This window comes from Daktulosphaira vitifoliae, unplaced genomic scaffold (genome assembly GCF_025091365.1).
Source record: "Daktulosphaira vitifoliae isolate Bord-2020 unplaced genomic scaffold, ASM2509136v1 Scaffold_1, whole genome shotgun sequence".
NCBI classification, from domain to species: Eukaryota; Metazoa; Arthropoda; class Insecta; order Hemiptera; family Phylloxeridae; genus Daktulosphaira; species Daktulosphaira vitifoliae.
The window spans coordinates 29,420,931-29,446,935 of record NW_026099572.1 but is presented as its reverse complement, the minus strand read 5'-3'; the positions used below and the strand labels follow the sequence as shown (position 1 = coordinate 29,446,935).

The 26,005-nt window shown below is 26.3% G+C and overlaps 3 protein-coding genes across 3 annotated transcripts; 1 reads left to right on the top strand and 2 right to left on the bottom strand.

The window, feature by feature from the left end:
* Window positions 1–85: 85 nt before the first annotated feature.
* Window positions 86–9,206, bottom strand: LOC126895159 (E3 ubiquitin-protein ligase arkadia-like). The gene is made up of 12 exons (XM_050666706.1): window positions 9,037–9,206; window positions 8,152–8,507; window positions 7,738–7,954; window positions 6,540–6,826; window positions 5,863–6,038; window positions 4,949–5,463; window positions 4,687–4,870; window positions 4,418–4,503; window positions 4,230–4,344; window positions 3,575–3,787; window positions 2,286–2,371; window positions 86–836 (listed from the first exon to the last, which is right to left on the bottom strand). Exons 2-12 carry the CDS (start codon window positions 8,360–8,362, stop codon window positions 674–676), a joined length of 2,253 nt encoding a protein of 750 aa, XP_050522663.1. The 5' UTR covers window positions 8,363–8,507; window positions 9,037–9,206; the 3' UTR covers window positions 86–673.
* A 210-nt stretch (window positions 9,207–9,416) lies between these two features.
* LOC126895191 (origin recognition complex subunit 4) lies at window positions 9,417–12,645 on the top strand. Its single transcript, XM_050666787.1, has 8 exons — window positions 9,417–9,622; window positions 9,987–10,174; window positions 10,232–10,391; window positions 10,460–10,611; window positions 11,271–11,570; window positions 11,916–12,033; window positions 12,105–12,283; window positions 12,344–12,645. The coding sequence occupies exons 2-8, from the start codon at window positions 9,995–9,997 to the stop codon at window positions 12,509–12,511; spliced, it is 1,257 nt and encodes a 418-aa protein (XP_050522744.1). The 5' UTR covers window positions 9,417–9,622; window positions 9,987–9,994; the 3' UTR covers window positions 12,512–12,645.
* A 1,446-nt stretch (window positions 12,646–14,091) lies between these two features.
* On the bottom strand, window positions 14,092–24,764 carry LOC126895177 (cytochrome P450 307a1-like). The gene is made up of 3 exons (XM_050666749.1): window positions 23,971–24,764; window positions 15,567–16,388; window positions 14,092–14,819 (listed from the first exon to the last, which is right to left on the bottom strand). The coding sequence occupies exons 1-3, from the start codon at window positions 24,374–24,376 to the stop codon at window positions 14,473–14,475; spliced, it is 1,575 nt and encodes a 524-aa protein (XP_050522706.1). The 5' UTR covers window positions 24,377–24,764; the 3' UTR covers window positions 14,092–14,472.
* Window positions 24,765–26,005: the final 1,241 nt, after the last annotated feature.

Genomic DNA, 26,005 nt, shown 5'->3' with positions numbered 1-26,005 from the left:
TATTTCAAATATACTCCTATTTAGTATTAAAAAAACATATATATATATATATATTTTCTTTTGAAGAGTAGACATTGTCAAGTTTAATAAAATATAATTTTAGTTATGATGTTAAATTAGTTCACACAAGAGTAAAAATCTACTGAAATCATACAGTAAATTTTTATAATTACTAAATAAAAAAACATTTACTTTGTAAGGAAGGGTGAAGAGTATTTCTTTTTAATGGTATCTAATATCTATAATACTATTGAATGATAATTTTTAAGTATTCAATATTTAGAAAAATGGTTCTTGGCTATTTTTGTAACAAAGAGAAAATTGCACTACGGATAAAAACACAAATTGTATGTTAAATTCCAATAAAACAAAAACATGCAAATTGCTAAAATGAAAAAAAATAAGAGATATAAAAAATAAAATAAATGATTATCACATTATGAATGGAAAAGCTCGCGTACGCTAGTGTGCATTATTTCTATTAAAACATGATCACACACAAAACCCTAGAGTGTAGGCGAGGGTAACAATTTATTATCTGGTCACGAAAAAAACCATTAAAAGAATGATATTTAGCAATGTAGTTCTATTATAACAACATTTTAACCCCTTATGTAGCAGGGGAAAATGCAGGGCATGATTCAATAGGTGGTATTACCACCAAATCGCCGTGTCAGGTAGGTACCAAAAACGGAGATTCTGTTGGTAAAGGTGATCCAGCAGCATCTTTAGTTTCTTTGGTTTCAATGTCCACACGACATATTGGACACCGTTTATTAGATGAAAGCCACTGATCAATACACTCAATATGAAATAAGTGCATACAAGGCAGTCGCCTGTAAAAAAAGGAAATTAATGGTATATACAGAAATTTTAAATATTAATAGTTTAGAGTCCACTTGTTGTATACTTAATATTATAGTATAAAAATTTAATTTCAACTATTTTTCAAAGTCACGTAAATGATTTAAGCTCTAATAGGTGAGATTTTTTTAAGCACAGGATGTTTTATCTAACCATTCCTGTAAAATGATGAAATTTTAGGATTTTATCATAGTATCTTTATGATAAAATTTTTTTTGGCAATCATATTAACTCATACCCCCCAAGGGGTTATTATGGTAATATTGTATAGCTTTCATATCTGATAAGGTTAACAATATTAATCTATAATAATATATATAAAGTAATTCTTTTAATGCTAGCCACTTAATTTTTCTTAAAGTAATTATTGTGTTAAGAAAATTAATTTTGGAACTTTTTAGTTTCATATATCTTGCAATTTTATTTTTGAATGCGATATGAGGACAGCTGATGTGAGCGTAGATGTTGTGAGAGATCATGTCAAGTGGAAGTTTAGAATAAACTTGGAAGAAGAATTACTTTTTTAATTCATACCTTAGAAGGGTATCAACTATATTTTTTTAGTGACAACATACATGTTTAACTAGTTTATAAAATAAAAAATGATCTAATTAAGAAAATGTCAGGTCGATAACAACTTTTGAAAAAGTACTTTAGATTGAAGAAGAGATGCAACATATTACAATATTTATTATTAGACAGCTACACATCTACTCCTGCCTAGATTTAAAAATGCTTTCTATTTAAGTAAGTTACGTTAACCAATAAATAACGAAAACTCAAAGCTTATTATTACAATTTTACAGGCTATATGTTTATTAAAAATAATGACTTGAAGAATAACTGATGTAAAATAACCAAAATATAATTTCAACATTAATAAAGTAGATATAGTTAAATGGAAATTGCTTGTTTTAATTAGGATAATATAAATTATTGGTCATTAGTTAAAACAAAATGTATTAAAATTTTCAGATTTTAATTAATTAATTTTTACCACTGAAATAATTTTAATGCGAAAATGATTTAATGTTAACATAAATGTTAAATAACACAACTTATGTTTAGACATATTTCCTAAAGTGGCAAAATTTTTAAGTTTTTCATGAAAATTAAGCTATTTTCATTACTTACATATTGATAAATTTTATAAAAAATTTATAAAGATTCTTTTTTCAAAACAAAACCATTTACTACAATATTGATTATATGCAATTTTTTCTAATTGTAATATTTAAAAAGTTCTACACTTTTGAGGCATACTAAGGGGTCAAATCAGAATATTTAAAATTCATCAAAATTTTCTGTATAATGTATAGAACATAATTTCAATAATTTAGTATCACATTTTTAAAATAAGCATCACCCTACATAATATATTAGGTATAGAAGTGCAGACAACACCAAATAAAATTACTCACCTAACATCTTCAGTATCTTCAAAATCAGAAAGACAAATAGTACATTTCTCTGTATTATCTTCCATTTCATCTGAAGATCTTTTAATCTGCAAGAAATTATTTACATACATATATATCTATAATAAATAAAATAAAAAATGGTTACATCATTTAAAAATAAGAATTCTTTAATTGATATTTTTATATCTTGTAGTCTTGTGGTCAGTTTAATTATAAACTAAAGTAGTCAAAACCAGATTACTCAACCCTTTTTATTTCATAAAATTAATAACTATTATTCTACTTTTTTTTTATTTAAATTTTTAGTTAAATCAAATATTCAATTTCTGTAGTAAATGAAAATTAGTGACAAATCAATGGTTTATGTTTTATATGTAAAATATGATATAATTAAAATAATAACATAGAACCAAAATATTAGCAAAGAAAAAAAAGGTTCAATGATAAAATATGATTTAATAATTTAAGAAATTTGTTAAACATGAAAATCTGCCCTAGAAATATGTTAGATACTAAGTATCAAAACATAAGATTGATAAAGGGGCAATACACAATAGTATCCTATGCATACATAATATGGTTAGAATACTACAGTTTTTAATTTATTTTGAAATACAGAAAATTAATAATATTCCTTCTTCTTCTTTTTCCTCACCTTAATCCCAACCACTTGGGATTGGCCACCCTTACCCTAAGCTTCCCCTTGACATAATTCCCACATCATCTACGCTCACATCAACTGTCCTCATATCGCATTTAATAACATCTTTCCATCTATTTTTTGGTCTTCCTCTACCTCTTCATCCTTCAACATTCATTTCTATAACTGTTTTTACAGCTTCCGATTCCTCTGTCATTATAACATGACCAAACCAATTAAGTCTATTTTTTCTCAACTTATTAACAATTGATGCTACATTTATACTCCCTCTTATATGCTCGTTCCTTATCCTATCTTCTCTAGTCGCTACAATCATCCATCTAAGCATTCTCATCTTTGCTACACTCATTCTCTGCTCTACTTTCTTGTCAACATTCATTTCATATTAAAATATGAAATGAGTTTCATGTTGACAGTAAATTTTGGACTTCAAAAAAATTCATATTGGCTCAACCATAAAAATTATATTTAGATTAAAATTACATAAATAGATAAAATTTTACTTTTCATTTAAATACTTTAATTGCTGCAATAATATAATATTAAATATGAACATAAATTCAAATTTAATAAACATTTTTTTTTTTTCAATTATAGTTTAGTTAAAATAAAAATGTATATAACTTACTCGTTTGTACTTGTGGGGGAAAGTATTTTTTTCTATGATATCTTTAGAAGCACCACGATTCATCATGAGTGCACGGCGTTGTTCCATTAACCGTAAGTAATCTTCTAAACGGTATGAAAGATGCCTTGTTAACATAGGTAAGGAACCCAGTTGAGTAATTGGTCCAAGTTGGGGCATATCAGTTCCTGGCTGAGAAGGTATTGTTGGTGTGGTCTATTAAAATATTATACATACATTTTTTTTATACACAATATTTGGAAAGAAAAATATTAATTATTAAAAATCTTATATAATAGTACCACTCAATCGAAATTATTAAGTTTGATATATTATGCAGTCTTTTTTAAGGTTATAAAAAGAATACTTTTGTTTCCTTAATTCCTAATTAGAGTTAATTAAAAAATAAAACACAATTTAATAGTACAATAGATTATTTATGTAATATATATGATAACCAAAATCTGGTCAGTATGCCAATGACCCAGAGTGCCACTACCCTATTAAAATTAAAATATATGATTTATATAGAACTGAAAATAAAAAAAAAATGAATTCTTTAATAATTAATTTACCTATATTTAGAGATAAAACACTTAAAAATTATTTTATTAAGATATTTTAACTTTATTAATGATACTATGAGAATACAACTTACATTTACAATAGTGCCTGAAGGCGCGCCAATACTTATTCTTACATGATGCATTCGACCAGGAGGTCCAGGAGGGTGGTAATTATAATAATGATGAATATGAGGATGGCCTCCATCACTATGAAGATATATTCATTTAATTATTATTTGAAATTGAGTAAATATAGATAAAAATAAATATTATTGTTTACCTTGAAGTACCACTCTGTACTACAATTTCTGTCTGTAATGGAGGCTGAGGTACTTGTTCGATTCCATCAGTTGAAGGTGATAAAGTCTAAAAAAAATAAAAAGTATTCACAAATTTTGTATAAAAAAAAAAATCCAATGGACTCAAAAATAAGATTAACAACCTCAAATCTAAATAATTAATAAAAAGTAATAAGTAGCAAAAATAATATTTTTTTGAAAATTAATAAATATAAAAAGTAAAATCTATGTATTTATATTTCAAACATACAATAACAGCAGTTGGGCCAATTCTACGTGACGTTATTACTTCAGGTCGACTGAACACATTAGGTTGTTGAGGTGGCGGCAACACTGTATGAATTGCATGATGTACAGGTGTTGCCTGAGGTGGTTGCTGATATCCTTGCATACACGAAACAGGTGGAATACTTCTTAACGAACGAACTGAGCCACTGCCAATAAAAATAAAAACTTAAATAACAAATATATATTTAAATGACAACTATTATTTATTGAAAATTAGTAAATACCCATTAATCATGTCCATTCTTCTTCTTTGCAATTCTTGTATTCTATGTTGATTAAGCCATAACCTTTGGTGATATAAGGGTACATTGGAAACACAAGGAGGCATTGGATGTGCAGGTAATATTCCATGGTGATGATGGTGTGGATGTATATGATTACCCATTCCAAATACAACTCTGGAAGTATTATGACATTGACTACATGGTGGTGGCCATCCAGGCGTTCCAGGTGGAGGGTGTGCTGCATGTACACATGGAGCTTGTGGAGGTTGATCCATAAAAATTACATCATTACGATATAATGGGGACGGATTAGGAGTAAACTGTTGACTATAACCTGGCATAGACCTCATTCCAGAGTGACTAACATACTGTCGTTGTTGCATTATTGGATAACGACTAAACATAGGAGGACCTAATGGTATGTCTGTTAGAGGTGTTCTTCCTTGATTATTAATCATTGGATCAGTAACTTCTTCAGACTCTTGAGTTAAATCAACAATTGGAGGAACATTTGGCTAAAAAGAAAACATTTTGAAATTTAAGAGTGACAATGATAATAAATATAAGAACTGTTTCAAAAATTAATATGATGAAGGCTTGTGGCACAATAAAAACAGCAGCACTTTTATATTGTAACTATTTAAATAATTTAAAATTGTTCAGTTAAATAGTCTTATATATAACACAATTTTCTATACTTTGAAATTGATAAGACAATCTTTGATTAAAATAGAAATATGGCTGTAAGATTTTTCTTCTAAATAAAAAAAAATTATCAGTTGTCTTGATATTTTGCAAATATTGAATATCTGTTATTTACATAATATGAAATTTGATAACTATTTTGAAGTTATTTTTATGTCCCAATCAACTTTTTGATATAAACTACTTAATGAAATTAGTTAAAAACTTACTAGTTGATTAATATTTCTAGATTGATAGTTATTAACAGTAACCAATTCTATACCACTATCTTCATCATCCTCTGCATCCATTATGTTATTCCATTCAGTTCTATTACGAGGATCATTATTGTAACGACTATGAGGTGTACTACTGTTGTTAATACCAAATACAGTGTACTCATCATCTACAAAAAAAAAAAAAANTCTTATATCAAAAAAAAAAAAAAAAAAAAAAAAAAAAAAAACAACTAAAATGAATTTATGGCTATTAAAATCAAATGAATACATAAATTAGAGATACAAATAACAAATTCCATAATAAGAGAAATTAACTGTATAAATAATGATCAATTTAACATTCATCTATTTTCCGAAGTTAACATGCTACAGAGGGTGATGGTCCTCTTTCACATGTTAGGGAGTCAAACATGGTTTTGGCTAGGCCAATGATGAACGGAACAAATATTATGTCTGGTTGCACTAGAGACCAAAAACCACCAAGACAAAACACAAGAAAAATCTAATTGGCACCCTAATGATCAAACTCGGGACAACCCTATACGTCAAAAAACTTGTTTCTGCCCACAAGGTAAGGCTGACTCCTTTGGTTAATTGTATAAATCATTATAATATTTTAAATATTAGCAATAACTAATTGAAAACTATTTTCATACATTAAAACTTACTAGACAATACTTGTGGGTTAACTAATCTTGATTGATTAGAAGAACTAGCTACTAAATGATCACTAGGAGCTGTTGTTGTATGCATTTGTGGATTGGGTCTATGAGCATATTTATAATTTCCGTGGTTACCAGTAGAGGTGTAAGTAGTCGGTGGCACTTGATCTTGATTATATCGTTGTGGTCTATAAATTCGATTAACCATTTGATGCCTAGGATAACTTAGTGTTCGATTAGTATCAGGTTTCCCAGTCTTCATTCGTAAGTTATTATCTCCAGACAATAAAGATCTATTAATTAGACACCATAAGATTACTAATGAATATATATATATATATATATATATGTAATATATTAAAGCATAAAAATCCACTCATTTAAACACAATTTTTGTTCTTAAAAATTTTTCAAATTATTTATTTTTTCGTTTTAATAATAAACTGCATTCATGGACAAACATTTTTGTAAAATATATCTTTCAGGTAATTTAATTAAAATTTTCTAAGCTTTACATATATCAACCAATATAAGTAAAACTTGCATTGGGAAATGTTCATTACAATTATTATACAGATATACAGGATGAATCTTTTAACATTAGCTACCTAATTTGTTTTATAATAATTATTTTTTATGGCTGTTAATAGTTACATATATATCTCCATTTATCTGTATATTATATTTATCTATAACATAATTGCATACATTTTTGTTTCTAGAAAAGAATTTAGTATTAAGAACAGACAATTGATGTGGTCGAGTCAATAGTCAAAAGTGCTTGACACGCACTGCCTTGGTTTCAAAATTCGGTAATGAGTGGCTTTATTTGCTGAGCAAGAGATTAGTTTGGTAATTGGAGTTACCATTTGGCCATGGACTAATTAACCATCTCAGAGTATCAATAAGAGATTAAGAAACCTCTCTCTTTTAGGGGAGGCCTCGCTACGACTCTTAATGAGGTTATAAAGTGTTAAAAAAAAATAAATAAATAAAATAAAGAACAGAGGAGATAAAATAAACAAGGAAAGTTTTGAAGTATTCCACCACCCTTCTTTTGAAAATTTTAATAAAAATATTAGAGATGCAGTATAATGTAAACCTTCATTAATAATCTATACCTACATCTCTGGTTAGAATAATAAATAAGGTTAAAAATCATAAATGATAATATAATTAACATAGTTTATTGCATTACAACAACCTTTTACGACCAATTTCTGATGTAGTTGAAACAGTAGTTGAATGATTAATATTTTGATTTGATGATTCATCATTACGTGGCACTGACCAAGGTGTTTCAATAAGGGCATTTCCATATCTCCATATATCAGAATTTAATGGTGAAAATTCTTGAGGAGCATCTTCAGTGTCTATATCACTTCCATCGGCAAATAATGGGTCATACTCCATATCATTACCTTTAAAAACAAAATAACTTTTTAATTATATGAAATATTAAAGCAAAAAAAAAAACAAAATGTTTTGATTTGCAAAGATATAAATTGAAAAACTAAAAAAATCAATTATCAGTTGTGTGGTTTAACTATAAAAACTATTTTTATATTATAAAAATAAAAAATTAAGACAAGTTATAATGAAGAGTAGATTTTCTTACCTAATTGTAAATTTGAATCTACTTCTACTGGAGAACTTGATACAGCTTCAGTAGTCGTAAAAGCTGTGCTTATTATATCAGCAAAACTATGAGTTTCTTGACCATTGGAAACATCATTAGAAACATCGGAATCAGTTGGTAGTTTTGTACTTGGCCAGTTCTCTCCATGACTATTAGTCGTAGTACTAGTTTCACTTAGCTGATCAGCCATTAGAATATATATTTTTTGAGCATAAAGTGTTGAAGATAAAAAGAAAACTACTCAAAATAAAAGAAAATAAATAACCAAAAAGTTTTTGAAGTCTTCACCATCTAGAATTTCACTGATATTGGAATGCCATCTAACTATTATCATCCTGTATAATTATAGTTTTATTAATTAATTTATTATTAAATTAGAAAGATAAATAAAATTGTAACTAATTGTGTTAAAAAAAGAAGAAGAATATAATTTTGATAAAGTAAACACTATCTTAATATAGATGAATATTAAAATAATCAATTAATCAAAGTAATACAATAAAATTTCACTTTTAAGTATACATAAAGTATAACAAAATAGTTATTACCTAAAGTAAAACATAAAATTAAATAACAAAAACCTAATTTTAGGAAAAAAATTTTCTTTTATATTAAAATTTTTACTTTTCAAAATATTACCAGATTTAAAGCATAAGCATTAAACTAAAGTATTAAATTAACTTTCTAAGCAATTTAATAGTCACTAAAATTCAATTTTCAACAATAAGAAAATGATAATGTTTTTACTTCTCTGTAAAGACTATAGTGAGAGTGAAGGTTGTGCCTGAATGTAAAATACACGATTGCACGCATTTCACACGTTGACACGTATTTTTTTAAGACTGATATGAAATGGATACTTACTTTTTCTAAATGAACAATCCATTTTCAGCCCAATCCCTTGAAAATAACTCAAAATTCGAACAATAAAACATTGAGCAGTTTCTTTTTTTTTTTTACAAAAACAAAACTCCTTCAGAAAAAAAACACAACACTAGCGGACACACGACTGAAGGGGATGAAGACATAATAAAAGTAAATTGGGAAACGCCATTTTGCGTAGTACCATATGGGTATTCGAATACAGTATCACCAACCTAACTTATCACTGAATGTTAGATAAGAACATTATCAATTTTCACCGCCAAATAAGTGTAGTTAAAATTATGTACCAACGATAATATTTATAATAAAAAAAAATGTTATAATATTATATGAACGACTATATTATAGTCTTTTATCCTTTGATTTACAATACATGATCTTAATTTATATAATAAAATTTATACTTGTATAAAAAATAATTACTTATATGCCAATAATAATTTAAATATTATGTATTATTAATCTAGATTGGATCACATTGAGCAATTCAAAATTAGTTAAGAGAGTTTATACTAAAGATATCAAATTAGTTTTGAATTAATTTAAAATAAAATTTTATACTTAGGTAAGTTTCGATAACCATTATTTGTCGAACTTAACAACAATATATACTAAAAAATAATTATATAATGCGTACTTAAATTATATTTTTTATCTTTTATATTTATTGTATGTCCGATACATATTTATTTATGTGTTAGATTATGGATTGAATGCTTAAGACTATATAGAAATAGTTTGTATTAGGTTATTTCTATTTCTTTATTTTCTTAAATTAATTATTACTAGTTATAAAATTTGTACTCTAAAAATATATTATTAGATTTTATTTCATCAGCCAATTAATCATGTAATATTTGTATTGTAACACATTTGTATTTCTTTTTAGTCATAAAATAGTAATTTAATGTTTTTTATATTATTTATAGAGAAAATCATGGGAACAAGTTACAGACAATGTATTAGTGATATTAAAAAATCGTTATTATTAAATAATAATTTACATGGATTTGAATCTGAAAAACAAGAGCTGTTACAAGTTGTAAAGAAAACTACTGAATTTGGTGAAAGTGATTCCATCATCATTTTAGGACAAAAAGGATGTGGAAAATCAATTGTAAGTCATTTCTTTATAGTTTAAAAATTATTTATACAAAAACTTTTCTGATAACAGTTAGTTAAATCTGTTTTGAAACTACTTTTACCGTCGTCTCATACACTGGTTAATTTAGATGGTTTAATTCATACTGATGATAACTTAGCTTTAAAAAGTATTATACAACAGTTACAGATGGAAAATTTAGATGGAGCTTGTGTTGAAGGATCATTTGCTGGTATTATGATTATTTTGATTTACAACTCTTTAACTATAAAATTTTAATTAATTTTTTTTTTTTTTTAGATAATATAATATTTTTACTTGAGAGTTTCCAAGCAGGGGACAGAAGTGGGTCAAAATCAATAATTATGGTCTTGGATAGATTTGATTTATTTTGTACTCATACTAATCAAACTTTATTGTATAATCTATTTGATGCAGTTCAATCCCAACAAGTAAACATTATTATGTGTATTTTTTTATTTAATTAGTTAAAAAAGTAAATTCTTTTTTTTAATTTCTTAATAATAACACAATATAATTTTAATAGTATGAATTATATGATTATATAAAATGATTCATTAATTATATCTTAGTTTTGAAGTCTCTACAAAAGTATAATATAGTTGGAAAACATCTGGGCTCGTATAGAGTAATTTTACTATAATGGCTATAGTACTGTACTCGTTTCCTTGAATAATAATCCTGATAGGTAGTTATTCAATCTTATTACTCTGTTTCCTCTTCTTCCAAATAGTACAGTTGTATTTGTTAGGGTTACCATTATACATAACGAGGTATAGGCTTCTAAAGCCCACATGCAAACAGCACTTATGATAAAATTTCATTTTTCCCATAAGTTGAATATAACCATTTAACAGGTAAACTCTGCACTTAAGCTATTCCCCCATAAAACCTCTATGATAAGGCTTTTAACCTTAAAAAAAAAGAGTAGAGAAAGATATTACTATAATTATTTTTTTTTTAATTCTTCATTCTCTATTCAATAATATTTTTAATATGTCAATAATTTGGTGTTTTGTATTTATAAATTACGTTTCTTTTGATAAAATGGTAAGTAAATAATTATAATTTTTTATTAATCCTTTTTTAGAACCCTATATGTATTATTGGTATGACATCTCGTATCGATGTTACAGAATTATTAGAAAAACGTGTAAAATCTCGGTTTTCTCACAATTTAATAATGCTTAAACCACCAGCAGATTATAATAAAATTTTAGACAGGATGAAATGTTTATTAAAAATAGAAAGAAAATACAAAATAAAGCAAGATATTTGTGATAATTGGAATAATAGTATTGAAGAATTGGTATCTGATATCAAAATTAAAAATATGGCAAAAGATTTACTAAAACTTAGCAACAGTAGTATAAAACTCAATACAATCATTGTTAGTATATTAATTTTTTAACATGTTTTGTGAAGGTATTAGTGAAATAATAACAATACTATTTTTAAAAAAATTTCAAAAAAGCAAATAATTGATTTTTTTCATAAAAGTTAAACAAAAAGTAAAATCTTGAATGTCTAATTTCAACTATTGAATTTTTCTAGCTTTAAATTAAAATTTAATTTAACTTTTTTCTATGCAATCTTTTATTGAATATATATTTTACAAGAATTTTAGAACTTCTATGTCATTTCACTAATACATTTAATTAAGTTAAAATATGTTAATTATCAAAGTATAAATATGTAAAAATAAATTATTAAAATCAATATTCACTTGTCACAGTTTATGGCACTTTCAAATCTTAATCTTGAATCAAATAACAATATATTAACTGCTGTTGATATAGTTGATAGTTATTGTACCCTGTTCAAAAAAGATATTATACTTATAAATTTATTAGGTTAGTAATGGCAATTTAATTTTAATATTGAATAAACAGAGAAAAATAATCTGTAATATTTAATTTTTCAGGTCTATCTGTATTAGAATTTTGTTTAATGATTGCAATATGTCATCATTCAGAAATATATGACAAAGAGCCTTTTAACTTTGAGATGATATATTCTCGATATTGTAAGTTTGCCTCTCGTAATTCTACATTATTATTAACCAAACGACAGGTTGTAATGAAAGCTTTTGAAAGAATTGCTGTATGTATTTTTATTGATTTTTTTTTTTTTTTGTATGTATAATAATTATTTTATTTTCAGACGATACAACTTATTATTCCTGTTGTAATTGTTGAAAATAAAAATGTTTTGAAAGAATATAGACTTTATAAATGTTCTCTTAATTTGGATAAAATTAGAACAGCTTCTAACAATTACTATAGACTACCTCCAGTAATATTACAGTGGATAGACAGTAACATTATTTAGATAAAATTTCCATTTTCAATACAATCTTATGAACACATATATTTTATATTCAAAATATTATAATTTAATCCAATGTATTATATATGAAATATATTATTACTAATAAATCACTGTCTTAGTATATTGTACCAATTATTTACATTCAAAATTTTTCTATTTTTTATTTATTTAATTAAACTAAGTTTAATAAATTTTTGTTTTATAAAAATACTTTTAGTCATTCAACCTAAATCGTTCATAAGCTTATAAATCAAAATCATTTATATGTATATAACCCTTTACCTGTGGACAGGTAAAGAGTCAGTTTTTTAAAAAAAGATATACCAAATGAAAGGTAAAGACATCATACATCTATAAAAAAAAAATTATATTGATTTGGTTATTTTTAAAAAAGTTATGGCAGTTTTAAGTAAAAAAAAAACCCAGCACAGGGGGGTCGCGGCACACTGGTGACGTGGCATAGTTGGATTAAATATAATGATATCTGACAGTGATTAAAATCACTATAAAAAAAACGCTTCGATGCAAATCTTTAGATAGTGTTTAATTTTAAAAAATTGGTGGATTATTCCAAAAGCTACATGATCTGCTATTTCCTTATTTACATCCTGATTAAGATAAAGTATGTCGAATAAAAGAGGGATATAAATATAATTTCTCATAAAAAAATTGCATTGATCCATACACTTTTCAATAAGTTAAAGCATTATAAAGTTAAAAATATAAAATTGAGAATTTTCACCCAAAATTACCTTTTGGTAGCCATTTTCTCCGTGAAGACAATTTTTTTTATCGTAAAAAAGTATATTACATAAGCTTTAATTTAAGATATATATATAAAAGTCTCAGACTTTCAGGAAAACATTCAAAAGTTAATTTTTTGTGAAAAAGTTGTCATTTTAAATCCCCTCCTGTGGGCAGATAAAGGGTCAGATTTACAAAAAAAATAAACCAAATGATAAGTAAAGACATCAAGCATCTACATAAAAAAAATTATATTGATCCATACATTTTTAAAATTTTAAATTTTTTTGGAGGTTTCCCCCATTTACGGGAAACCAGGGAAATTTTTTCAATTTTTAAGCGTAATGTCTTCGACTAGATACGATTTGTGATCTTTTGACGTATCGTATAAATAAATTGTTATGAATTAATGATAATTCTAAAACAATTAGTTGTCAAATTACAAGTATTTTAATATATAAAGTAAGTTTATAATGCGGGCAGAGTACACAATATACTAGTACAAGCTGTACTTACTATCATTACATACTTTCTAAATATATTAAAATGTTTGTAACTCAATAATTACTAGTCCTAAAACTATCATGGACTCATCAAAATTTTTTGTAAAATAATAGATGAAAATGGGTATTTAAAAATTTATTTTTAAAAGTATGTTTTAAATATAATACAGAACTGTAAAAATTATGTAAAAAAAAATTCGCTCCATCAAAAGTATTAAAAATGTCAGGCACCTGTATTTAAAAACAATGTACGTATCGTCTTGACAAATTTTCGATTAAATTCAGTTCTATAAAGTTATAGTTATATGTATGAAAATTACACAATACAATAAATTATTTAAACTTCACAAGTTATTTTATTAAAAATTCACATAATCATTAACACAAATCGCAGTTATTATGAAACCTATAAAATAAATATTCAGTTTTTTTATCGGAGGCTCATCATTATACTCATTTGATAAAAACTTAAGATAGAAATTATGTTTGTCCTAAATTATCTAATAATACTCAAATATAAAAAAAGAACATCTTATTTAACTATTATTTACTTAATTAACTTATATTATCTTATATCTATCATATATTATCTTTATTAACTAATAAACTCATATTAAAATGTATAAATAATATTAATAATAGTTAAAACAAGTACATAAACGACAAACAAATTGCAAATAAACAGTCTTTTTAATGGCGATGTAGATTGTTTTACTAAAGTCTTTTAAGAGGCTTCAGTAATAAAGGAAACGTATCTGGGGGTAGAGCTAGACGTGCTTCGGGTAGGATCAGTTGGTCGGTAGCTCTGACTTCGTATCGCTGAAGTATACCCGCTAGCAAAACGAATCCAAATCCAGAAACCAGTTGCTGGCCTATACACGTCCTCTTACCTGTGCTGAATGGCAGAAAATGTTCTGGTTTTCGCACACACGGTTTAGAGTCCGGTTTTCGTTGAATAAATCTATTTGGATCGAATATTTCTGGATTTTCCCAGTACAATTCACTAGTATTTAATTCATGATTGTTTATGATTATGCACGTACCTTTGGTGATTTTGAAACCTAAACAACATAAAGAAAATTTTATTTAAACATAAATAGTGAAAGTTATACTCCATTGTATATAAAATTTCGGCTATATTGTTATATTTCTAGATTTAGTATGAAGGGGTTCAGATAGGTTTTAGAATGTAGATTATTGGAGAGCTTCACCCTTCCATTATCCTCCATAGCAAGATTTTATATCCACGGGAGTCTGGATCCCTTAGACCCCATTTTACTACAAACATAAACTTAAACTCGTAACTAAAAAGGCATATTTTGCCATAACAAAAATATCGAGTATGTCATTTCAGATTATTCTTTACTGACGCAAATATTTAACCGGTTCATCATTTTACAAAATCACTTTGCTCGCGATTAACATAATATAACCACTAAACTAATAAATTTTATACCTAAAATAAACCATTTTCAAAAAATAGCTGTATAATTTTTCTTTTTTTACAATTTTAGAAATGTTGATATATTAATTGTGTCCTGTTAAAATTATGTTTTAAAATACTGTGAGGCCCCGATATGTACTAAAACTTTAGACGGGAACAAATAACTAAATTGTTTCCCCCAAAATGACACCACTGAAAAAAATACTCTTAGAATTAATTAGGAAAATGAATTGTTTTTATTCTCTTTAATAGTTGGAAATATAGAGTAATATGTTACTACATTAAAAGTAATAAAACAATATCACTAATAGATTTAGATGAACTTATAAACTCTTTAATTATTTTTAAAGAAAAATAAATATACCTTTAATTGACGTATTTTCTGAAGCTACATGAGGAACAATTGGCGAGGACAACATCCTTAAAGTTTCAAACATGGTCGCTTCGGTGTATGGCATTTCAGGTTTGTCATATAAACGAACTGAACGTTTTCCACCAGTCACTTTTTCAGCTTCTGCTCTGATGGTTTCGATGACGTGTGGTCGTATAGCTATCATAGATAGGGAAAGCATAACTAAGTTTCCGACAGATGAATGACCGCCAATAAAATCTTCTAACTCAAACAAAATGTGTTGCATATTAAGCCCAGATTCTTTACGTAGACTTAACAACAAAGCATCAGTAAAATCACTGGGTTCTTTTTCTTCGTAAGGTTCGTTATCTTCGACCGCTGTATAAGTACTCCTTTCTGTTATGATTGTTTTCATTATAAATTCTCTTATCGATGTAGACCATTTGGATAATTGACTTATGTGTTTGACATAAAATGGCTTTAACCACGGCATAAAATCTATCGCATAACCTTGGTTAATGTCCCAGAATATCTCATCAAACGTCCGTACCATACTCTGGAATTCTCGATCGTCGTAGGAAAATTGTTTGGTGCACATGAACCGGAGGAACATGTTGGCACAAGACATCAACAGTAGCGGTTTAATTTGTATACTGCGATATTCCGCTTTTTCATCACAAACACTCGCCAAAGAATCTAGAAAAACTTCCAACTCTTCAGATGCTATAGTGTCTAGTAGTTGATAGTTAGACGAACAAACTTTTGGCGAACAATACATTCGAGCGATTTTACGCCTTGCTTCTTGTAACCAAGACCAATCACATAACGCTAAAGCTGTAACAAAAAATAATTAATTAAAATGATTATAATGAAAAATCATCATGTTGTATCAGAATTATAATTTATATTAGATTTAAGATCATAGAGCTAAAGGGATCAATGTGATATATAAATTAAAAAAATTGAAAAATTACTATCTTTTCAATGCATTTTTGCAAGGAATTAATGATAAATACACTATATTTAAAAAACATTATTGTCATTTTTAATTCACTCAAAAGAGTGGTTATTTTAATTTACACTTATGGCTGTCTTATTTTAAATTATAGGACTTACTTAAACTTAAAATCGCTAAAAACATTACACAGAAAATATACTCATATTATATTTCATAATAGCTACAACTAATATTAATAAAAATAATATTGTGACAAGATCTTATTTTTGTGAAGAAAAGTACATAAAATAAATTTAGATTAATTAGGCCAAACTCAAGCTCAAATTCATTATTCAAGGACTCAATTTTATTATACAACCAATTTTTTTTTTTTAGAAAACAATACGTTTTTCCTTTCAAATTCGATAATCGAATTGATTCTTTTATTTTTTGTGCTTAATCCTTGTAAGTTATTATGGCCAGATTAATAGTGATGTAAAGTGTGGGCCAAGTTACACCAGAGCTTACCCTAAAATTTATAAGTAAATATGATTATTGTGAAGTGTTCAGTGAGTGGTCCTTTTTGAAAAAGGTTGAACTCAGCTTGGACTACTCCTTACACAAATTTTAGCGTCGCTGCTGGATTAAATATAAAGTTTTATTAAACCTTAAAGTTCTGGTCGATACATAAATATTTCAGTTAAAATACGTCATTAGGGTAAAGATAAACATAATAAATAAAACAGTGTAATACATCATAATATTTTATAAACATTAGTAAATATTTGTTATCATGTAGGTACTTTATACTTCCTAAAAGATTATTTGTTTTTTATGCAATTTATCATAAGTACTAGAAAAAAAAACAAATATTTTCTCAATATAAATTATTCTTTAAATACATTTTTTTGTTTAAATAAAATAATGCGAGTCTGAGAAAGTAACTAAAATATTTTTGGATTCTGACTGTTAGAATTAAAAAAATATCGAATTAAGTTTTAATTGCCAAACAAAATTTAACATATTATAGATAATTAAATAAAGCACTCAACTCGTGCTTAACTACAAATTATTAATTTCATTTTTGAAGTGCTAAAAAGTATAATACAATGAAATGTGTTTTTTTTTTACATAAAATATTATTGATGTAATCCATAAAATTATTATTTTATTTTAATTTTAATAGCATTCTTCTGATTTTATACCGAAATGAAAATATTAATACTAAAATAACCTTAAAAAAATGTAACTACTGGGTTCATATAGTTATAAATTTAAGTAAAAAATATCTTATTAACTACACAAAGTTTTTTAAAAATTTCAAAGAACTGAAATACCTTATAACAAAAATTTTATTATTTGTTAAAATATTTAGGGTATGGAATAAATTTATTAATTTTAAAATCAATTAATTTATCATTAAATTTCTACAGTATGAATAATGATATAAATTCAATGTAAAAATACATTCATTATATAGTGATACAAATTGGATGTTTTTAATTTTGATAAATATTAAATATACCTATATTATTATCACCTTTTAATCAACATACTGAGTGATTCATTTATCATAATCCACTTTATTACATAGAGATTAAAAGTTATGTTAAAAATCACGGTAACGTTTTTTAAGCATAGATTTTACCATTATCAACGCTAAACTAATACTAATACCTCCACCAAAAAAAACATCTTATATACCCCTAGTGACCTTATCACCTAACGACGTTATAACTAAGTAATATTATTACATTTTTTAAGTTTACACAAGTTACATAATGAATTTTTCAGTGGACCAAGATCTTAATTAACTAAATTGTTCTTATTTTTAAAAATTTTTGTTGCCTCCCTTATATTATGTTCTTTTTAATGAATTACGTTTTTAATTAGTTTTATGGTTTTAATGGAATATGTGTCGATAAATGTTTAACCACAAGAGATTTACGAACCTCTTGATTTTTAATGTTTTTTAAGTATTCTTTAAACCTGTCCCTATATTACTTTTTGTTTGTCCTACGTAACATTTATTACAACTTTCAAATTTTATTTTATAAATTGCTGATTCACCCACTCTACTTTATCTTTAGGATTACTTAATAAATTTCAGAAATTATTACTTTTATATGTTACTAAAGTAATACCAAAATTCAAAAAATCTTTAGCTGGTTTATTTGAAATGTCCGGATAATATAAAATTGGCGATCTAATTACATTTTGTTCCCCTCCGTGAGTGTTCTATCTGTTCTTCTTTCTTTTTTTCACTTTTGTGTTCGAACATTTAATTTAAAATTTTTATGAGGTTAAGGCACGTAGAATCTTACTAATTTTTTTCGATTAATTTAACTCACGGTTAACACAAGTGGATACTAACTAGACTTATACTGTTCTGTTCCCTCCTGAAGTCTACCCAGCAATTGCAGAGTTTCACTTGCAACACTTGACAAAATTTAAAACTTACAAAACTATTTTTTTGCGACCACTAAAAATATCAAATTATTCAAATGATATTATGTAATCAGACGAAAATGTTTTCTTACATAGAATGTACGATAATGTTTTTTTAAAAATGTCTATCTATTTATTTTTTTAATGAATATTTAACTCATATTTTCGTAAAAAATATAGTTTGGAGTTTATTATTATTTATAATTTGTTGAGCATCGTTAAAAAATGAGAGTGTATTGATTCATTGCAAGAAAGTGTGTTTTATTTATTTTAACATCATTTATGCTAGCGTAATAAAATAACAATTATTGGTTTGAGGGTTTTAAAAATGGTAATCATCTTCCAAATCAATAAAATAATTTTACGACCCATAAAATTTTCCCCAATTAAGCCACTGAATCTACTTATAACTATGCCTATGTCCACTACAAAATATTTATTAGAGTTATGAATGAAGAAAGACATTACTACCTTTTGCAAATACTAGACATTTTTTTTGTGTTGTTTGATGTTTATGATGTTACGGGATATAAATATAAACATTATACATTTCAACAAAACAAATAATAAACTATCTGTTATGTCCAGTCACGAAATCGAAATATTTTCAATGTACAGCTCTTTGTAATTAAAATTCAGCATATACAAAAATTATTTTGACAAAAATATAAACGTTAATTTAATCAAATCTACTAAAAAAAATAGTAAATTTTAAAGTTGATGGTTGTATAAGAAATTTAATTAGAAACCTCAAAGTATATTGATGAAACATTTTCAAAAAACCATATTACAAAGCAAAAATAGTTTTAATAGTTTTAGTTGACTGAAAATTAAAATTCTTCTAAAATTATAAATATTATCGTACAATTTAGGCAAGTTAACATTGTGTAAACGGTCGAGACTAACTTATGTAAGTTTGTCATAATACTTAAATATCATCTAATCTCAATTTAATTTATTATTGATAAGAATTTAATAATCTGGTAAAATAACATGATAGATATTTGAAAAAGTTTAAGAAAGTATCCTTTGTTCAAATGTCAAAATTTACTCATTGTTAACCTCCTGATAATATTTTTAGTGAGAGACATAAACAAAAATAGTTGTTTGAAAATAATAATAAATAAAATAACAATGTTTGTTTTGAAACCTTGAATTACGATCAAGATCATGATCACTTTTTATACTTCTTTTAAATGATCAATTTTATAAGGTAAATTAATTATTTACTACAAGCTAAATGTTAAGTCAAACGAGTTAAAGTCAAATATATATACTAATATATTATTTTTATATACATATGGATTCAATATGTACGAATTTTCTTTTATTATTTCAGTATAATAGTCAAATATTTATTCCATAAATATGTGGTTTGTGTCTAAAAATATTTCTATAAAATTATACTATTACAATAAATTGACATAATGTATCTTTTTTATCAAAATAGATCTTTTTATAATTTAAATAATTATAATATCTATATTAGTGTCACTAAAAGTATTATATCAATAAATTATTACTTTGATAAGTTAAACATGTAGTTTATTGTTATCAACTGAAAAAATATTGTTTTTTAATATTAAAATTGAATTGTTATATTATTTTTCATTATTTTATTAAAATTTCTCTTTAATAAGAAATAAATACTGTATTTTTCATTTTTTTTTTTTTGCACATTGCAGTATTAGTTTTGCCTATTCTCAAACCCCTTTTGATAACATTATTTTTAAAATTTCTATCAATTTTGCTATTATAATTGATACATGCTAAAATATTAGTATGTGATTTTATTAACCATATTCGAAATATAATATGTCACTATAATTTACATTTGGTAAATTAATGTTTTGATAATAAATAATATTTGCATAATTATTTCTTTTGGTTAATGGAAAAAAAGTATTTTGTAAAAATAATCTCTTATTTCATACACAAAACATTATGTTACTAGTTATTTAACATTCGTAAACATTAAATTTAAATTATGTCGATGTCATTATTCATACAATTTTGCTAAAAAGTGCAAGTTTTGGTGTATAACCTAATTAAAAAAAAAAATTCTTTTTTTTAATGTACCAACAACATGAAACGATCTAAAATTTGTTGCCCGACACACTTTTGTTTATTGTTTGTATAATCACAATAATTAAAAAAAAACATAATTTTAGCATGATTAATCTAAAAAACGTTTGTCTTAATGCCACAAATATAATGAGATCATTATTATTTACACTTTTAGATAATAAGTTAAAAATTTTTGTTTAATTATACTCTCGCAAAATATAATTTTATCATTGTGATAATTAACTATACGGTTCAATTTCGGAATATTTAAAAAATAATTTTTTTTCAATATTCATTTTATTTATATAACCTAAACTACTTTTTGTAAAAATTAATTAATATGATTAATTTTTTAAATAAGGAGAGAGAATTGTAAAGTTATAACTAATAATAAAAATATTAATTAATTTTAAAAGGAAATAATCGGTGGATATTAGTTTTCAATAGTTAGTATGATACCTAAAAATACCAGGTTAATCATGTAACCCAAATCTTGTTCTCAAAATTAAATTTATAGCAAATTAAATTTTATAATAATAATAGATATATAATAAATATGATTGTATCAACAATAACTTGATACTGAACAGGTTGGCACAATAAGTTAATGAAAGCAGAAAGTGTTAGTATAAAATTACAAGTAGAGGTAACCGATCGTAAATAATGAAACATTTACTATCAAGATACATATACCACTAGAATTTCTATCCTTGTTACATTCTAATTACTTACTTAAATTTATTGTCGTAATGTAAATATATTTTTTATTTCAATATAAGTGCTTTGTATAATATGTATCATTACATACTTTGATTTATTAACAATTATAAAAATTTAGTAATTAAAGATAGGTAATCTCTATTGATATTAATTGTGTAGTTGTAACATAAATTTAATATAAAATTATACTTAGCAGTCGATAGTATTTTTTTTTATTTAATATCTACAATAACCTTAACCTTTTTTTTTCAAGTTAAAACTATGACATTGTAATGAAAATAATTTTTTTAATTTGCCTTATATTAAAGATTTGTTTATTTTTAGAGTTCAATTACGAGATATAAATTTAATACAATTTAATTTAAATATCAAAATTGGCAATTTTATGATAATTTAATAGTTTTATTTATGTTGATACTAATACAGAATATAGTCAAAGCAAGTAAGTTTATACTTTTATCATATCACATGTTTAGAACAAATTAAATTGAATTTTAAAAATTGTTTGCTATCTGGTTTATTCTTTAATTATGCACTAATGTGAGGAAGTGCTGTGGGAGTAATGGCCCCCGCCAAAATTAAAATTATTTTCTAAAAAAATATCTTTTTTTTGAAAAATAACCCATTTTAACAGAAATAGTAATATTCCTTCCACCAAAAAAAAATATCTTCTAGACCGGAATTTGAGAAGAAGTTTATTTTTCAATACAACTACTTAGATGACCCGAAAAAACTTATCGTGTCGATAACTCCAAAATTTTATCCCTTCCCAAAAAAATAATATTATATTTTAATACATAAAATTATATGTTGAATCCAAAATCGAACTTTTCTATAAGCATCCTTTATTTTTTTTATCTTTATTTATATTTTTTGTGTATTTTTGTTTAGTTAATTAAACAAAATTTAATGGCTACCTTTTTTATTTACTGCATTCAAATTATATAAATAATAAACTAAAATGTTAATTTAAAATATCCCATGTGAAAAAAATATCTACTTAGACAAAATTGATAGCTCATATTCGTCTAATGTAATTCACTAGTTTGAATCCAAAAATGTTTATTTCCATAAATACACTTGTTAAAATATTTAATTATTTTAGTCTATTTGAAACATGAATTAAGAAAATTTAAGGTGAAGTTATTAGCAGAAATTCTCACAAATCATTAAAAATTTAATTATTATAAATTATATCATTCAGCTTCATTCTTTGAAAATTTTCTTATAATAATTAAATTATAATTTAAAAATTACAAACTTATTCGTCATTAACGTATTTATTTTCAATATTTATAATACTACTAATATACATTTATAATCATTTATTTCTTTCTGGACGTCACTCTGTTTGTCATAAACATTTTTCTTAGATATAGTATTTATCGAAGCTTTCTCATTGATAACAATGAAATTTAAGATATATTTAAGTCAATTCGTAAACGTACAGTGATCCGTTTATTATAACCCACTAAATTACTTACAATATAATTACAATACTGAAAAATTTTTTTTTATTTTTTAGTTATTTATATTTCTTGATTCATTGACTACAAATTACTCTTAGCATTATCCCGTGTAACTTATAAGGACGTAAAGTTAATTATTTTTAATGGCAATATACATATTTAACTAAACTTATAAAATAGAAAATAGTCTAATTAAAAAATGACTGGTTGATAAAAACTTTGGACCAGTATTACTTTTTAAGTAGTTAATATTTTTATTCCTAAGTGGGGAGAGGAGTGTAACCAAAAAATGTCTAATGATAAATATTGTCAAACCGCGCCTCTCCTTCAGTCTATATTTTAAAATCGTCATAAGTTCTAAAATATTGGTCCAAAAGTTGTAATCAATCAGTTATTTTCTTAATTAGATCATTTTCTATTTTATAAGCTAGTTAAATATGTTGCCATTAAAAATAATTGAGTTTACGCCCCCATAAGTTAAAAGAGATTTTGCTATAAAGTAATTAGTAGCTGATGATTCAAGAAATATATGTAATTAAAAAAAAAACAAAAAATTTTGTCAATATTGTAATTATTTCACTAGTAATTGAGTGAGTTATGATAAACGGATTAAACCGTATTTTAGACTCTTATTATTTATAATTGAATTTGTATTTTTTGTTATTTCCTGTTATTAAATATTATCATAGGGAGCTATGAAACTAATTTCAAATTTTTAAATTCTTCAACAAATAACAAAACTAAAATACTTATATAAAAGTCGTTGAGTACTTACAGTTATTTCTATCACCCGCAAACAAGACGTTGTATCGAATGAAGTCCGGACGACCACCAAATTGTGCGCCTTTTGTTATTAGTACTTCTTTGATAGACTCAAAATCATTGACTACCACGCAAGGCACCGATCCCATCTGCATACTGTACACGGGTCCATACTGACGGGCCAACTCAGTGAAACGGCGGAAGGGTTTGTCCTGGTACCCTTCCATGGCGTGCAACGAGCCGATGACGGGAAAAACGGCGGGGCCGTTGAGTATTCGGCATTGCTCGTTACCATGTTCAGCGGTACTGTCGATGCCGTCGTCTCCGCCGCCGCCGAGTCGTGCTCTGCGTCTGCCGTACGCCACCAACAACAGCAGCAACAGCATAAACGCCACGGCTACCCCGATGATGGTGTCCATAGCCACTCTGCGTCGGCTTCCTAACCGCCGGCAGTCCTATATGAGCGAGACTACGCCCAACAGAAACCTACGGGAGCTGCCCCACCAGAAGCAGAATACAGCAGCGGGGCAACAACAACAACAACAACACGGCACTGTGTCGCTTCGTGTCCGCGTTGGGATGCTATTACAGTAATTATAATACGGCGTACCTTGCACCACTAAAGGCACCACCTTTTTCTTTGCGAGACGCTCGTCGGTTATTATCCCGTGGTTCAATTAATATTTTATTATAATTATTATATAATCGATAACGCGGTGACACGGAAAGTATGTTTCTAAAAGTATAATGTTATTGTCATACTATCTTAATGATTCATATTTCAACGTAAATCCGCACTCGCCCATAGCCGCACCAAGTCTCTAAGTCAACTGGACTACAGTTGAAGAGAATGCGAACCGCTGCGGTGACATCACTTCTGCGAATCAAAGACCGTGTTCTACATTTCCAATATAATAATACATAATATCGTCACATTATATGACCCCTCGCTTCTCTTGTTCACTACTACCGTTTATTATTATGTTTTACACACGAAATTATATATACAAATAATAAGTGTACGCTTCGCACACAGGCGGCCGAAAGTAGAAGGGAATAAAATTTATTTATTGTTAGCTGTGACGATATTGGTAATAATATCGTCACAGCTAACAATAATAGTAATGTGACATTTTTTTTTTTTTTTGTATTTCGTTCACTTCGCCATACTGCCGATGCACACGTAAAAAATAGTAGTACATAAGTAGCAGTAACATTAGAGAAAGATCGATTTGCTCTGTGTGAGCATTTTTTTTTACCCACCACGAGAAAACAACTAACTAGGTATATGGCTCAACGTTTACAATTTCCGGTGCTCATGTTCCTATATATAGACACATTGGTCTACTTATTGCAGACGTACGTACACAGCGAAGTCTTGCATAATATTCTCGGAACAGACATCGCGTAAAATACTAAAAAGCGCATGAAATATGTGCAAGTGCCTTCTCTTTTCGATTGTACTATCTGTCGACCGTCACATTCGCCATGATGAGAACAAACGACAAGTTAAAACGCCACGGTCGATCCTTTTTAAGGGACACGCTTGGCAATGCTTTTAAACTAATCTCCTTTTATCTTTATATTGCACACATCGGAGCAATAGTTGACATAGTTGTAAAAACATTTCACCGATACATTCGATGTTCGGCAACATTCAATATGTGTGTATTTGTATAGGTACAGGAGAGTGTGATATATAGACAAATAGTAACGACTAATGGTGTTAGGACTTGTAGCTATTGAGCATTTGACACGGTTTTCTTTTTAAACTTCATAAGATGATTAATTCTTTATTATATCGTTATCAATATATTAGCATTACGCAGAGAGATTTTCACTAGCATTTGTTATACTGCTAGAAATATGACATCAACGATTGCAAGACATCGGTCATCAATGAGAAAATCGAAACTTAAAAAAACAATTTTTTTTATAACCATTATTGTTAACATACATCGATTAAACCAGTCTATAGACCTATATATCTTCTTACAAAATAGTACACTGCAAATATTAAACAAGATTATACTAATTATAAAATAAAT

Excerpts from the sequence above, each read along its gene's own strand:
- LOC126895159 (XM_050666706.1), bottom strand. The coding sequence starts at position 8,362 with ATGGCTGATCAGCTAAGTGAAACTAGTACTACGACTAATAGTCATGGA. Across the intron at positions 7,955-8,151 it reads AGATTCAAATTTACAATTAG|GTAATGATATGGAGTATGAC; the intron begins GTAAGAAAATCT and ends TTGTTTTTAAAG. Across the intron at positions 4,345-4,417 it reads GTACAGAGTGGTACTTCAAG|TGATGGAGGCCATCCTCATA; the intron begins GTAAACAATAAT and ends ATATCTTCATAG.
- LOC126895191 (XM_050666787.1), top strand. The coding sequence starts at position 9,995 with ATGGGAACAAGTTACAGACAATGTATTAGTGATATTAAAAAATCGTTA. Across the intron at positions 10,175-10,231 it reads AAGGATGTGGAAAATCAATT|TTAGTTAAATCTGTTTTGAA; the intron begins GTAAGTCATTTC and ends TTCTGATAACAG. Across the intron at positions 12,284-12,343 it reads AAGCTTTTGAAAGAATTGCT|ACGATACAACTTATTATTCC; the intron begins GTATGTATTTTT and ends TTTTATTTTCAG.
- LOC126895177 (XM_050666749.1), bottom strand. The coding sequence starts at position 24,376 with ATGGACACCATCATCGGGGTAGCCGTGGCGTTTATGCTGTTGCTGCTG. Across the intron at positions 16,389-23,970 it reads TGCGGGTGATAGAAATAACT|CTTTAGCGTTATGTGATTGG; the intron begins GTAAGTACTCAA and ends TTTTTGTTACAG. Across the intron at positions 14,820-15,566 it reads AGAAAATACGTCAATTAAAG|GTTTCAAAATCACCAAAGGT; the intron begins GTATATTTATTT and ends TATGTTGTTTAG.